Source organism: Xenopus tropicalis, chromosome 1 (genome assembly GCF_000004195.4).
Source record: "Xenopus tropicalis strain Nigerian chromosome 1, UCB_Xtro_10.0, whole genome shotgun sequence".
Classification (NCBI taxonomy): Eukaryota; Metazoa; Chordata; class Amphibia; order Anura; family Pipidae; genus Xenopus; species Xenopus tropicalis.
In genome coordinates this window covers 196,655,499-196,672,168 of record NC_030677.2, presented here as the reverse complement: position 1 = coordinate 196,672,168, position 16,670 = coordinate 196,655,499, and the positions used below count along the sequence as shown (strand labels likewise).

Here is a 16,670-nt window from a genome sequence, read left to right as displayed (position 1 = left end):
TGTTGAACAGCGCCAGAAACCTACTAAGAACTAAAGTCTAACGTGAATTAACTATACAATAAATTGTATGCAAGTGTTAATACCCTTTGCCCATGGGAGCCAACATGAACGCTGAAAATATGGAAAATAAATCAAGGCCAATATATCCCCTGTGGGCCCTCACTGCCATTTGTGTCACCAAACTTTATATTATTGAAAATCTGGTAATTATTATTATTTTATTTTAGTAAAATCAGAAATTCACAGGTGTCAGGAAGAAGCAAGAAGTCTCACAGGGAGGCTTTAAGAGTCAAAGGCAACGCTGGAGACCAAGGTATTATTCACACAATTTTATTTCCAATGTGTGAAAGATTTGCTAATTTTATCATTTTAAGACCCCCCCCCCCCCCCGAAAAAAACATATGGAATTGGACATTACATTTAACACTTAATATTTCTAGATACGTTTGGGAAGAAATGCAACAATGAATGAATATTGTTTATGATATGAGGGGTTCTGTGACCATATAAATGCACAAGGCTGCAGGCTAAGTTATAAAATGAACTCTGAGTATCACTCATGTATTATAAAGGGATAATGTACCCCCTACTGTAAATGATAAGGATATTAGAAGTCACTGAGGGGTTCTGTGCCCATATAAAGGCACAAGGCTACAGGCTGAGTTATACAGGGAACTCTGAGTATCACTCATGTATTATAAGGGATAGTGTACCCCCTACTGTAAATGATAAGGATATTAGCAGTCACTGAGGGGTTCTGTGCCCATATAAAGGCACAAGGCTGCAGGCTGAGTTTTACAGGGAACTCTGAGTATCACTTATGTATTATAAGGGATAATGTATTATAAGGCTGATTTGTGAAGTGGAAAAATAGGAGCAAATTGCACAAAATGGGCAACATTTCCAATTCTTTTGCACTTTGCATCTACTTTCCATACTTTTCTTTGCTGCAGGTCTCTACAATCTGTTCTGAAGCAAAAATCCCTGCTTCTTCCCAATAGGTATAAAGTGTTTTAGATATTTTATATGCTATACCCCCTGCAGTAGGTCCAAGATCACATGGAAAGTTCAAGGAATTATTCTCAACACATTTTAAATTCTCAGATTAAAGTTCCAATGACCCTATGTGATTACTGTATATACTATATATGTCTATGGTATTGATAGACATGAAGAAGGAAGTTTTTTCCAAGCCCCCTCAAGAAACAAACAGCTGCATTCTTCTATTCCTGACTGAGGAGTGAATATCTACTATAAATTTAATCACTGGGAAAACAAACTTTTGATTCTTTTGTTTAAAATGAAAGTATTCATGCTATATCAATAAAAATATATGCAGTTTCCCTGCAGTTTAGTTGATGTTTGCTGTGTGTTGCCCTGGCAACGAGGCCTAGCTAAGCCAGTGGGAGGGCCCAGGCCTGAATCCTGTCAGACATTTTGTTGCTGTGAAGGGGAACATTAGATTATAAGAAGGGGCAGGAGATATAGGGAGACATCACAAGGAGTCTGGATTCTCTGTTCCAGTACATTCTGCTGACAGAACAACAGGCCTCTGAGATGAACCGACACCTACGAGAGGGTGAATATTAGCTCTGATATTAGAATTTCCACTCCTATAGATCCAAGCTCTCTGGGGTTTGGCTTACCACCTGGACTGTATGTATTTTTCCAGCCTGGACAGTAAAAAGGTGCTTGATGCCAATATTATTAATAGGGAAACAAACATAAAACTATAGGAAGGCCGGTATTTTTTTCCAGAAAAGTTAGCAGCTCTCCCTGTGGCTACCCGGTATGTGCCCTGCTATATGCAGTATAACCGCTAATAAGCCATGCAAGGTAAATATATACTATTAACCCATAGCAACCAATAAGACTTTTGCTTTTAAACAGGTGACCAGTAAATTCTACTTGAGTTACTGCTCCTGGGCAAATGTAGCGCCTTTTATTACATAACCCCCTATGTCTGGTTTAAAAGGGAGGTGGTGGTAATTCTGTTGTCATAGTGGGTAATGTTGCCACCTGTCTGGTATTTTACCAGCCTAGCCTGTAAACATTAGCCAATGCCAAAAGGGCAAACGTTTAAAAATATAGGAGGGCTGTTTTTTTTTTATTCCTTTTAAATCCTTGTTTATCAATTTCCAGTAATTGATAAGTCTCTGTGTGTAACTGTAACGAGTCTGTGCATTGGTGGCGCTGCATTTGGTACTTCGCCTGCTTATTGATCCAACTGGGACCTCCATAAGCATCACAAAGATTGCACGGGTCAAAGTTAGTTATGTGTAGATACATGCCCAACATGGCTATCCAATTTTTAATGCCTGCTGCAGACTACAATGATTTCTGTGCAACAATAGGGTTTTATACTGGCCTTCGGGTGGGGGCAGCAATGAGAGCACTTGGGGGTGCAGTGATGACGATAATAGGGTAGGGAAACGGACAGATTGGGCAGGGAAATGGGCTGTAGTGGGGAAATGGGTGGGTGGAGCCGGAAAATGGGCAGAGTGAAGGTGGGCCTATTCTTATAAGGGTAATCAGGCAGTGGAGCCGGTGAAGAAAAAGGGATTTATAGGGTATTACAAATTTACTGGCAGGGGGTGATAAAGACGTAGAGTGGGGAAATGGATGGGTGGAGCAGGGAAATGGGCAGAATGGAGGTGGGCCTGTTCTTATAAGGGTAATCGGGCAGTGGAGCCGGTAAGGAAAAAAGGGATTTATAGGGCATTACAAATTTACTGGCCGGGGGGTGATAAAGACGTAGAGTGGGGAAATGGATGGGTGGAGCAGGGAAATGGGCAGAATGGAGGTGGGCCTGTTCTTATAAGGGTAATCGGGCAGTGGAGCCGGTAAGGAAAAAAGGGATTTATAGGGCATTACAAATTTAACGGCAGGGGGGTGATAAAGACATGGGGTGGGGAAAGGGATGGGTGGAGCAGGGAAATAGGCGAAGTGGAGGTGGGTCTGTTCTTATAAGGGTAATCGGGCAGTTGAGCCGGTAAGGAAAAAAGGGATTTATAGGGTATTACAAATTTAACGGCAGGGGGTGATAAAGACATGGGGTGGGGAAATGGGTGGGTGGAGCAGGGAAATAGGCGAAGTGGAGGTGGGTCTGTTCTTATAAGGGTAATCGGGCAGTTGAGCCGATAAGGAAAAAAGGGATTTAGGGTATTACAAATTTAACGGCAGGGGGGTGATAAAGACATGGGGTGGGTTGAGCAGGGAAATGGGCAGAGTGGAGGTGGGTCTGTTCTTATAAGGGTAATCGGGTAGTGGAGCCGATGAGGAAAGAAAGGGATTTATAGGGTATTATAAATTTACCAGGAGAGGAGAGGGGCAATGAGGACATTGAGTGGGGAAATGGGCAGATGGGGCGGCCAGGTTGTAACCCTATATGCACCTTAACTAATTAGCTATTCAGCATGGAGATTATTCCAAAAAGGTGACACTGCAGCCAACATATTGTAAGTACTGGGAATGGCTGAAACTCCCCGGAGTGACTGCTCCTATTATATTCCTGCTGCCCCTGTGTAATTACTGTGTGTGAATATGTGGAGATCAGATGTTTCGTATTCACGTTATGGATACGCACTTTTAGCTCTCCCAGCATTCCAAGGTGGTGACTGTAGGGTTACAGGGCAAGATGGTGTTGCCTCCCAATAGGCAAGATTTAGGGGCAACACTTCCAAATCAAGGAATATATAAGGGGTGGGGCTAACCAGGAAGTTGATAAGATTTGGGGCTTTTCAGGTTAAAGGAGAACTAAAACCTAACTAAAGAAGTAGGCCAAGTACCAGCCCAAGGCAACCACTGCCCTTTAGCGGTGAAGATCTGTGCCCCCAAAGATGTCCCTAGTAGCCCCCCATCTTCTTTTCTGCTGATTCCCAGCACATGCTCTGTGCCGCTTAGGGTCGACTCACAATATACTGTATAAAAATGTCACAAAATGAGGCTGATTAGTAATTAATACAGATAATTATTACTGAGTGGCAGCCCAGAAACCAGTGCAATTAGCATCAGAATGTAATAATCAGCCCTGTAGCATCAGCTTATATTACAGACCAACCTCATTTTCTGCTTGATCATTTGAGACGACCCCTAAGCTCAGCTTTTCAACAGTTGCTCAGAGCCCACTGAGCATGTGCAGTGTCGCAGACACTTTCCAAGACGGTAACCCTCTGTGACAAGTTTAAAGTCCTAAATCATGGCTGCTATTGAGATGCTGAAACTTTAGGCTGGCGTAATAACTTCTGTATATAAAATGTGGCATTTTTAGTCATATTAATCCCTTAAGTGCATAAACATAACCAGAAATAGGTAGCTTTTTATTATAAGAGAGTTATAGCATCAACTGCAACTGGGCAAATGGTCCTGGTGGCACTTTATACCTGTGGTGCCGGTCCTGTGGGCCTTCAGTTGTTGAACAGCGCCAGAAACCTACTAAGAACTAATGTGAATTAACTATACAATAAATTGTATGCAAGTGTTAATACCCTTTGCCCATGGGAGCCAACATGAACGCTGGAAAATAAATCAAGGCCAATATATCCCCTGTGGGCCCTCACTGCCATTTGTCACCAAACTTTATATTATTGAAAATATGATAATTATTATTATTTTATTTTAGTGAAATCAGAAATTCACAAGTGTCAGGAAGAAGCAAGAAGTCTCACAGGGAGGCTTGAAGAGGCAAAGGCAACGCTGGAGACCAAGGTATTATTCACACAATTTTATTTCCAATGTGTGAAAGATGCACTCAGATTAAACCTTAACTTTTATTCTTGCCATAAAAATGTGTAAAACTATGAGTAAAAGAGGTAGACTTGGTCTTAATCCACCATCAACCACAGGGCAAATTTCACCTTTTATCACACAGCTGTTAACCAAAAACTGTTGCATTTTCTAATTTTATGATTTTCTAAAATATTTTTAGGTACGTTTGGGAAGAAATGCAACAATGAATGGATATTGTTTATGATGTGAGGTGTTCTGTGACCATATAAATGCACAAGGCTTGAGGCTGAGTTATACAGGGAACTCTGAGTATCACTCATTTATTCTAAGGGATAATGTATCCCCTACTGTAAATGATAAGGATATTAGAAGTCACTGAGGGATTCTGTGACAATATAAAGGCACAAGGCTGCAGGCTGAGTTATACAGGGAACTCTGAGTATCACTCATTTATTCTAAGGGATAATGTACCCCCTACTGTAAATGATAAGGATATTAGAAGTCACTGAGGGATTCTGTGACAATATAAAGGCACAAGGCTGCAGGCTGAGTTATACAGGGAACTCTGAGTATCACTCATGTATTATAAGGGATAATGTACCCCCTACTGTAAATTATAAGGATATTAGAAGTCACTGAGGGATTCTGTGCCCATATAAAGGCACAAGGCTGCAGGCAGAGTTATACAGGGAACTCTGAGTATTACTCATGTTTTATAAGGGATGATGTACCCCCTACTGTAAATTATAAGGATGTTAGAAGTCACTGAGGGATTCTGTGACAATATTAAGGCACAAGGCTGCAGGCTGAGTTATACAGGGAACTCTGAGTATCACTCATGTTTATAAGGGATGATGTACCCCCTACTGTAAATGATAAGGATATTAGAAGTCAATGAGGGGTTCTGTGACCATATAAACGCACAAGGCTGCCACAGCATCTCCAGTTACAGTTCAGCAACAACAGCTTTCTTCCAGATACTTGCAGCAAGGGCTCTGCTGAGAGAATACAGAATAAGTAACCAGTTGTGTAACTCAAAAGATGATGGTCCTCTGCCCCCTGCAAAAATCGTCCCTTGTGCTCCCCTGAGGAACCCCAGAGGGACCCTGCCCAGACAGAGGGGAAGGTGAGGGGCACATAGAGAATGGGGAACCCCAGAGGGACCCTGCCCAGACAGAGGGGAAGGTGAGGGGCACATACAAAACGGGGAACCACAGAGGGACCCTGTCCAGACAGAGGGGAAGGTGAGGGGCACATAGAGAATGGGGAACCCCAGAGGGACCCTGCCCAGACAGAGGGGAAGGTGAGGGGCACATAGAGAATGGGGAACCCCAGAGGGACCCTGCCCAGACAGAGGGGAAGGTGAGGGGCACATAGAGAATGGGGAACCCCAGAGGGACCCTGCCCAGACAGAGGGGAAGGTGAGGGGCACATAGAGAATGGGGAACCCCAGAGGGACCCTGCCCAGACAGAGGGGAAGGTGAGGGGCACATAGAGAATGGGGAACCCCAGAGGGACCCTGCCCAGACAGAGGGGAAGGTGAGGGGCACATAGAGAATGAGGAACCCCAGAGGGACCCTGCCCAGACAGAGGGGAAGGTGAGGGGCACATAGAGAATGGGGAACCCCAGAGGGACCCTGCCCAGACAGAGGGGAAGGTGAGGGGCACATAGAGAATGAGGAACCCCAGAGGGACCCTGCCCAGACAGAGGGGAAGGTGAGGGGCACATAGAGAATGGGGAACCCCAGAGGGACCCTGCCCAGACAGAGGGGAAGGTGAGGGGCACATACAAAACGGGGAACCACAGAGGGACCCTGTCCAGACAGAGGGGAAGGTGAGGGGCACATAGAGAATGGGGAACCCCAGAGGGACCCTGCCCAGACAGAGGGGAAGGTGAGGGGCACATAGAGAATGGGGAACCACAGAGGGACCCTGTCCAGACAGAGGGGAAGGTGAGGGGCACATAGAGAATGGGGAACCACAGAGGGACCCTGCCCAGACAGAAAGGACATTGTGTGGGACATGTAATCACAAATATTTTATAAATGGGTGGGGCTTGTGTACTGGCATTTGTATCAAATGGGGTCCATGGCTTTGGGCTAATACACAAAAAAAATTGAATTCTGTCCCTATTACATAATATACAATATATATATAAAATAGACCTTTATAAGAGACTCATAGGAGGGTATAAACAGTTAGTAAGTAGGCAACATTAAATTATATTGTCATTACTTTTTTACACTTCCATTTTTAATGTTACTGTTCCTTTAAGCCTGCTCCATCCTTCCTGTTCAACCAAGGCCATTTTTTCTCTATAATGATACCAACTTGCCCTAGTTGCCTGCTCCTGCTCTCATTTTATCTCATTTGCTTTCAGGTTCAGCGACTTGCTGAGAAACAATGCCAGCGACTCCTTTTGAAGAAGCACCAGGATGTTTTAGAATCTCAAAAGGAAGATCTGCTAAAGGAGAAAGAGGAACTTTTAACCATGCGTGTATGTCAAAAGCTTTAGGGGTATTTTACTGCATTGTATCTTTCACTGTAAAGCCTTTAGGATAGATTTCTATTGTGGTAAAGTGTGGTGAATTTGTATTTAGGAGTTTAGTTTTTAGTATGATGTAGAGAGTAATATTCTGAGACAATTTGCAATTGGTCTTCATTTTTTATTATTTGTAGTTTTTTTAATAATTTCATTTTTTGTTCAGCAGCTCTCCCATTTGGAGTTTCAGCAGCTATTTGTTTGCTAGGATACAAATTACCTTAACAACCACGGTGTGGTTTGAATGAAAGACTGATATATGAACAGGAGAGGACCTAAATAGAAAAATAAGTAATGTAAATTAACAATAAACCTGGAGCCTCACAAAGCAATAGTTTTTGGCTGCCAGGGTCAGTGACCCCCATTTAAAAGCTGCAAAGAGTTTGAAGAAGAAGGCAAATAATTTGAAAACTATAAATAATAAATAATGAAGACCAATTAAAAAGTTCCTTAGAATTGGCCTTTCTATAACATAATAAAAATTAACTTGCAGGTGAACTACCCCTTCACGGCTGACAAGTAACAGAGATCTGCTGCTCAGAGAACAAGCCAAAGCTGAGATGGAGCAGCTAGACATGGAGGCAGCGGCACTATGGTAGGTACTACAAATAATATGGGCACCTTGACTGCCAGCCTAGTTGCCACCTTGGGAATGGCTTGTCTTTCTGGGATTTGGATGGGCTGCTGTTTGTCACGGCTACTAAATGCCAGAAAATCCCCTGCCATAGACAATACTGAGAATTGCCTCTGCTAAAACTCACATAGAGACAGTTATCAGTAAATGATCAGCATTGTCTGTTTCTTTAGCTGCTACTAGTAGCTCAGTGTCTTCACCATTAGGGTGAAGACACATGGAACTACTTAGAAGCAGCTACTTGTCGCAGCTACTAAATGCCAGAAAATCCCCTGCCATAGACAATACTGAGAATTGCCTCTGGTAAAACTCACATAGTGTCAGTTATCAGTAAATGATCAGCATTGTCTATTTCTGTAGCTGCTACTAGTAGCTCTGTGTGTCTTCACTCTTAGTTTCCTCTCAAGGCAAGATCGGGCAGCTTCCGGAAATCGTAGCGACGCTAATGCCATCCCACCGGCAATTTACATTCTCTCCTGTGGGATGGCATTTCGGGGAGAGAAGTCGCCCGCGGCAACGAAGATTTGACACGGGCGACTAATCTCCCTGTCTGTCACTGCCCTTAGGGTGAAGACACACAGAGCTACTAGTAGCAGCTACTTGTCACAGCTACTAAAATAGACAATGCTGATCATTTACTGGCAAAGTATTTTATGTAGTTTAGTAGCCATGAAAAAGTAGCTGCTACTAGTAGCTCAGTGTGTCTTCACCCTTGTAATGTGGCATGTCCTGTGTGCATTCCTTTGTGGTGGTTTGTGATATTTATCTTTCCAAATAGATAATTCTGTTGGCTGCACCTCACCCCCACTTTTGCACGAAATTATAGTACTTGGCCGTCGTGCCAACAGACTGCAAATGCAATTTGGCTACATTGAAAAACCTTGCATACCAAATAGTCGCTTATTTTTATTATTTATTTATTATTTATAAGGAAAACTCGTTCTAATTAAAAACTCGATTATCTCAAATTTTTCAAGTCTACGAGCTCTAAAACATTGAGTTTTAGAACATGACAACCCCCACTGACTTCTATAGAAACTCGCAAGCTTTTTACATGGCACATTTTTATTTTCCAGTTTTTGGATTTTTTGCACTTACCAAACCAAAACATTTGAGTTTTCAAAGCATAACTCAAAATAGAATTTTTTTTTAAGCACGGCCGTGGATAAATCACCCTCTTAGTATTATCTTGTTTTCCAAAATGACCTGAAAAAACCATAAAAGTCACTTGATTTAAATTCACAAACAAATTCTGTTAATTTGGTTTTGCCAGTTTTGTTCCATAATGATGATTTTTTTTTCAGAAATAGAATCCTTGAAACATGAAAGTTTCCATGTAAAGGCTCTACAAGTTCAGAAGAAGACACTCAGCGATAATCTGGCGCAACTACAAAATACTCTGAAAGGTACCCGCTCCTTCCTATAATTGGATCTCTATTGGAAAGTTCAGTAACGTATGTGTTTGTGATCCAATGGGCTTTCTTGCTATGGCTACACTTTCAACCAGATGTTGAAGACAAGCACCATTTTACACCAGTGAGCAAGAGAACATCATATGTAGCCGAACAGATAACTGTGCTTTAAAGGAGAACTAAATTTGATCAAAGTTTATGTTTTGGGGTTCTGTACCAGCACAAGGCACCTACAGTTTTTAGGCAGTGAAGATCTGTGCCCCTGAAGATGCCCCAAGTAGACGAAAGGATCAAGAGAACTTTATTGTCAATACAACAATACATCCATTACAGCATATTGAAATTAGCCCCCATGGGGAATTTTTAATAGAAGACTAAAAAGAAAGAAAGATAGAAAATAACATAGTTTAAGATACACCCTCAGGGTCAGACTAGGGGGCAGCCCTGGTGTGCCCTGTTTGAATACAGCCATATTAGCTATCCATATTGTACTTTATGTCAGCTGTAAAGACTGGAGGCAGTAGAAGTAGTAGACGGGGCCCTGAATATCAGTGCTTACTCCACACTGAATTGTTTTTCTTTTAACTTAAACCTGGTGGGCTCCTGCTAACCCAGGCCCGCTCCCCTGTTTGGGGGGGGGGGGCTGGAGATTGTCAGGGGGACCCTTCAAGTTGCAGCCCCAGTCCAACACTGGGTAGCAGGGGCTGCCCTAGGAGAGTACAATAAATGAGTATAATGCACTGGACTTAAAGATTATACATAAAAAGAACCTATATAAATGGTGCCCAAAAGTGTGAGAGCAGGGGAGATGGAGGAAAAATGGAAGAGTGAACAAGAGTTGAGAAGACGGAAATAGAAATGGGGGGGCAGCAATAGGCCCCCAGGATATCTACGACCAATCGCATGTTACAGCTGATAATAGATTGCCAATGACATGCCCATAGAACCACTATATCATGTCACAAAAATGTCACCTTTATTTAATGTCAATCCAAAGAGCGCTTGGCAGAAAACATACATCCAGCCATTGATTCATAGAAGTAAAAAAGGTTCATGTTGCTTGGAAGCAAATCATTCGTTTAGCCAGGGCTCAGTAAAACACACATTTCACTTTGATTGATGATATTTATTTGCCTGACCTTCTCTGACAGCCATAGAAAGGCAACTGTCACTCACAATTAGCCGTGCCGCTGTACCAGGGATTGCAGTACAATATCGGCACTGAAGGTGCACCATCTCTCCTGTAGCGCCGCAGAGGGGCAATTCGTGTTATATATGCCCCCTGTACTTTGGGGATGCAGTGCCTTAACCACTTGTCTGCCGTACACCAGTGTCCCATAGCACATTGTAGTTACTTTGTGAAATTTTTCTTCCATACTCTTGGGTGACCCCTGGGCCATATCTATTAGGGTGCATGTATAGTACAGAAGTCTTGTTAGAAGTTCCATACCACACATTCACTTGTCCAGGCCTGACTGGGGATACCAGGAAGACTGGAAGAAGCTGGTTGCTGAGCAAAAAGTACCAGTATCAATTTGCCCGCCCCCCCCCCCCCACCAGGGACTTATGGCAAATCCTGTTTGGCTCCTGAGGGGAACAGTAACCACTGCAGCCTCTGTGTATTCTTAGTGTCCTATTTAGTGTTAGTATTTGTTTGTTAAGGTGAGGACTAGTGAGTTTAGAGTAGTAAGCAGTGCTGTACCTAATAGGATTTAGTTAGTGCCCTTCTGGGTCAGGAAGACATTTGATCTGCGCCATACTAATTAATCTACTGGGAGATTATATTAATTTGTTAAAATAATTCTCATTATTACACCCTCTGGTTCCTGACAGGAGCACCTAGTTCCAAACTGCCCTATCCCAAAATGGAAATGTAGCCCATTCACACAATAGCCAGACATTTTAAGGGTTAAAAATCCATAGTTACGCTCCCCTATGTACTGTACAGCTGCATCACAGCCTGTCTGAACTGAAAAATATTTCTCTGGTGTGATGAAATGAAACAACACTAGAGCTAGAGGAATACAATATGGCAAGATAGAGGCGGGTAAGATGGTGACAAAGAGGCAAGCTGGAGGCAGCAGGATAATTAAGTGACCACAGGGCAAGGTGGGCACAGTATGGCTATGTGACAGAAGTGCAAATAAGTTTAGATGTTGAGAAAAAGGCAAAATGGAAACAGTAGGACAAGATGGGGACAGTAGGACAAGATGGAGACAGTAGGGGCAAGATGGAGACAGTAGGGGCAAGATGGGGACAGTAGGACAAGATGTAGACAGTAGGGGCAAGATGGAAACAGTATGGCAAGATGGAAACAGTAGGAAAAGATGGGGACAGTAGGACAAGATGGAGACAGTAGGGGCAAGATGGAGACAGTAGGGGCAAGATGGGGACAGTAGGACAAGATGGAGACAGTAGGGGCAAGATGGAAACAGTAGGACAAGATGGGGACAGTAGGACAAGATGGAGACAGTAGGGGCAAGATGGAGACAGTAGGGGCAAGATGGAAACAGGACAAGATGGGGACAGTAGGACAAGATGGAGACAGTAGGGGCAAGATGGAGACAGTAGGACAAGATGGAGACAGAAGGGCAAGATGGAAACAGTAGGACAATATGGAAACAGTAGGACAAGATGGAGACAGTAGGGCAAGATGGAAACAGTAGGACAAGATGGAGACAGTAGGACAAGATGGAGACAGTAGGACAAGATGGAAACAGTAGGACAAGATGGAAACAGTAGGGCAAGATGGAGACAGTAGGGCAAGATGAAGACAGTAGGACAAGATGGAGACAGTAGGACAAGATGGAGACAGTAGGACAAGATGGAAACAGTAGGGCAAGATGGAGACAGTAGGACAAGATGGAGACAGTAGGGGCAAGACGGAGACAGTAGGAGAAGATGGAAACAGTAGGGCAAGATGGAGACAGTAGGACAAGATGGAGACAGTTGGGGCAAGATGGAGACAGTAGGGCAAGATGGAGACAGTAGGGCAAGATGAAGACAGTAGGGCAAGATGGAAACAGTAGGGTCAAATGGAGACAGTAGGGCAAGATGGAGACAGTAGGGGCAAGATGGAGACAGTAGGGGCAAGATGGAGACAGTAGGGCAAGATGAAGACAGTAGGGCAAGATGGAAACAGTAGGGTCAGATGGAGACATTAGGGCAAGATGGAAACAGTGGAGCAAAATGGAGACAGTAGGGCAAGATGGAAACAGTAGGGTCAGATGGAGACATTAGGGCAAGATGGAAACAGTGGAGCAAGATGAAGACAGTAGGGTAAGATGGAGACAGTAGGGCAAGATGGGGACAGGCTGCAGGCTGAGTTATACAGGGAACTCTGAGTATTACTCATGTATTATAAGGGATAATGTACCCCCTACTGTAAATGATAAGGATATTAGCAGTCACTGAGGGGTTCTGTGCCCATATAGAAGCCCATTGACTGCAGGGCTTATTATTATTATTCAAACTCCAGCCCTGATTTCGCTGATCTTGTCCCCAAAATCCTTTGCACAAATCAGTATCAGGCAGCATTTTTATTTTCTGTAGCATATTCTGCTAATCTCCGACAGCTCATTCATTCCCTCGCTCCTTTTCTGCTCAGTGAAATGAATTATTTATAATTGGGCTTTGGGTTTTATGATTCTTTGCTTTATGACTTCCATTCAGCACAAACACTCCCTTCCCTCCCTATTAGTGCCCAGCCTGGTGTGTCCATTAATAGTCTGTTGGAATAATGGCTTTAATGTGTCACTAAGTAGCCCTGGTTCCTATGTATTCTGCCCCCTTCACTGCACGGGGGGGGGGGGGGGGCTGTTACTTTCATTTATACCCTCCCCCCTGCACGGAAGTGGCACTTAATTGTCATCTTGTATCCCCTAAAATGCTTCCAACCTTAACCTATATTTATTTAAAGGGACACCGTCATGATATTTATGGGGGACTTTGTATATCTAGCTAATAATTCCCTCTGCCATTTAACCTTTTATTCTCGGACCAACAAATGTATTTGTAGCTGTAATATTGGTGTGTAGGCGCCATCTCAGTGCATTGTGCCTGAGTCTGAGCTTTCAGCCAGCGCTACACATTAGAACTGCTTTCAGCTAACCTATTGTTTCTCCTACTCCCATGTAACTGGAGGAGTCCCAAGCCGGACTTGGATTTCTTACTATTGAGTGCTATGCTGATACCTACTGGGAGCTGCTATCTTGCTCCCTTCCCATTGTTCTGCTGATCAGCTGCTGGGGGTGAGGGGGGGAGGATATCACTCCAACTTGCAGCGCAGCAGTAAAGTGTGCCTGAGTCTGAGCTTTCAGAAGGAGCCAGCGCTACACATTAGAACTGCTTTCAGCTAACCTATTGTTTCGCCTACTCCCATGTAACTGGAGGAGTCCCAAGCCGGACTTCCACTTAACGAAGGCCCATTCTGGGTGAGAGAGTCCAGTGTAAACCATGTTCTACTGGTACTAATCCGGGAAGGCAGTGATTGAGCTGAAAACGAGGTTACAATGCATTATAAATCCCACAGTCCCTGAGAGCAATGCACACAATGTGCTTATTATCTTATAATGCCGCTAATTACAACATTATAAAAGTTACAAAATATATGTTCCTTTTAAAATAACTCTGGCTTTGTGCCGATGCTGAAGCTATTACAATTGCTGCAATAATCCTCTACTGCCATCTAGTGGTACCGAATGAGAATACATTCAATACTGACCGGGTTGGCTGGGTATTGGGCTGGGAACAGTTAATTTATTGTTAAAACTTGACAAATTCGAGTTTAAATGGAAGTTCATTTCCATAAATCGTCTTTATTTTTCCCAAACGGGAATTGCTCCAGCAGCCATTTAAGGAGCATTGGGGCTCATTCTTGGAAAAAAATAATGGGGTTGATTCACTGAAGTGCGATAAATTTTATTGCACGTTTTTTTTCGTTAAAAAAGACGCGACAATTAGCACGCGAGTCACTACAGTATTATTGCATGCGGTAATTTGCGCGCATGCAATATCGCGCGTAAATTAGCACAAGTATGCTTATAGTGAATCGTGCGTTAAGTCGCCAAAATTTAGATGCCATAAAATTTTTACCGCACGCTATAAATAGCGCATGTTTTAACGCACTTTAGTGAATCAGCCCTAATGTGTTTAAGTTTCACTTGAAACTGGGTGAAATAGAAACAATGAAGTGATTAACTCCCCCATTAAACCGGGTGAAATAGAAACCAATGAAGTAATTACTACAATTCTAAAGCTCCATAGGACTCAGTGGCACTCGACAGATCAAACCTGCCGAATTTTTTTTTTTTATTACAAAAAAAGTTAACTAAATGTTAACCTGCCTGGTTGATATCTGGCCAATTGTAGGGCAGATGCTGGTTGGGTAGGCCTGTAGGTGGAGCCCATACACAGGCAGATAAGCTGCCGAATTGCTCTTAAATCTACCCGTGTATGGCCGCCTTAATTTGTCTGACGGAACAACTGTGCCAAGGGCAGAATGCCACTAAATAGGGGGCAATTCCATGTAAATAACTATCACTAAACAACCTGAGCAGATAAGGAAAGTGAATGGGCATTGGCCAGATATCTGTCAGACGGTTTGTCACCACCGTTTCCTACAGTCACCATCTTTTCTTACTTTCCCCAACTCGTATCATTTTTACCTACAATTACCACCTTCCCTTACTGCCCCCCCTTGCCTACTGTTCCCTGGGCCTGCTGTGGTTACATTTATGAAAGGCAAAAGATTGAAGCGTTTGGTAACTCCTCATATTTTGGGATGTTATGGAAAAGTAATCCACAAGCCGTGGATATTATGGTTGGACCATAAGCACCATATTTATTGCAGAATGTAGCGTGTCTGTATCATAGGAATATCTCACAGGCTTAATATCATGTTTTTGTTTCCCTGTTACAGAAGAAACAGAACAACGGGCAGAAGACTGGGCAGGTTCTACACAGGGCAAGGAGACTCTGGAATAATCTCTGTGATGGGGAAGGACAGGCAGGGATCTGGTCTGGGTCAGTGGGGCCCACGAGGGATGGGACCCCCCAACCCAGTCCCACCCTGCATGGCTGTACTTGCTCTATTCATTAAAGGTATTTGTGTCCAAACATGTTTTTTAGACTTTGTAGGCTTCCTCATTCCTCATTGTCTTGAGCCCCCTGGGGTTACCCTCACCGTGAGCAGGTTGATAATCCCAGGGTGCCCACAGAGGCCGCATTATGGGGTGCAACAGACTCGCTTCCAAACCATCACCCCCTAATGCCCCTTTAGCAACAAACACTGGAAGCTACAAACATTTACGCACAACATGTACAACATGTGTAATTACATTCTGTCTATCATGGCTGACACTACTGCAGAAGTAAAATAGCTGTATGTAGAAGACCTATGGCCTAAGGCTTTATGGGGGGCCCTAGTAGAGCAGAGAATTGCCCCTTACTGTTTTGGTATAAGTTTTTGCCAACATGTATTTAGGGAATATCAGTTATTGAGACTTGAAAGTGTGACTCCTACACTGACTGTATTTTACTCTGATTTTATTTGGTTTCCCATAGTTCCATGCTGCACCCACAGCCCAAGTGGAAGAAAATCTTTACTGTGAACAGTGTTTTTTTAATTGCTTAATGAATATATATATATTACATGGTAATACAGGCACTCACGTATAATTCTGGGGCTAATGTGCCTGGGTGCAGTATAGCAGATATCACATAAACCATAAAGATTGATTCCGCACTCACATGACTTAAATAAAAGTGGTAATTTATTTAAGTCCTGTGAGTGCGGAATCTATCTTTATGGTTTATATTATATATATATATATATATATACTTATATAATACTGTCACCGCACTCATCCATAATGCGAACCCCGGTGCTCCGCAACTTCAGGACGCCGCTACGTCCCTCCACCATACAAAATTTGAAAAAGATGCAGCACACGGGTTATTTGCAAAAAAAGTGTATTAAAAAGAATCACATCACATATGCATATGTGATGTGATTCTTTTTAATACACTTTTTTTGCAAATAACCCGTGTGCTGCATCTTTTTCAAATTTTATATATATATATATATATATAAAATAATAAAGCAATATTCAAATAAACATTTAAATTGTTTTACATGTAGTTGCAAATGTAATGGCAGGTGAAGCAGTATCTGTCCCTGCACTGCTGGTTCTGACTCCCTAAACACTGTATCTGTACAGATTAACAGGCCTGGGGGAGAGAACTGACTTTTCTTACATTGTTTTATAACAATGTAACAAATTTATATCTAATTATAACAATATAACACACATTTATATCTAAAAGTTGCTGAACAAAAAGTAAAATCATTCAA

The 16,670-nt window shown here is 42.9% G+C and overlaps 1 protein-coding gene across 1 annotated transcript; it reads left to right on the top strand.

Moving 5' to 3' along the window:
- Positions 1–1,501: 1,501 nt before the first annotated feature.
- On the top strand, positions 1,502–15,437 carry LOC116408348 (coiled-coil domain-containing protein 172-like). The gene is made up of 6 exons (XM_031895124.1): positions 1,502–1,579; positions 4,622–4,707; positions 7,109–7,225; positions 7,764–7,865; positions 9,209–9,310; positions 15,237–15,437. Exons 1-4 carry the CDS (start codon positions 1,558–1,560, stop codon positions 7,791–7,793), a joined length of 255 nt encoding a protein of 84 aa, XP_031750984.1. The 5' UTR covers positions 1,502–1,557; the 3' UTR covers positions 7,794–7,865; positions 9,209–9,310; positions 15,237–15,437.
- Positions 15,438–16,670: the final 1,233 nt, after the last annotated feature.

Excerpts from the sequence above, each read along its gene's own strand:
- LOC116408348 (XM_031895124.1), top strand. The coding sequence starts at position 1,558 with ATGAACCGACACCTACGAGAGG. Across the intron at positions 4,708-7,108 it reads AGGCAACGCTGGAGACCAAG|GTTCAGCGACTTGCTGAGAA; the intron begins GTATTATTCACA and ends ATTTGCTTTCAG. Across the intron at positions 7,226-7,763 it reads AGGAACTTTTAACCATGCGT|GTGAACTACCCCTTCACGGC; the intron begins GTATGTCAAAAG and ends ATTAACTTGCAG.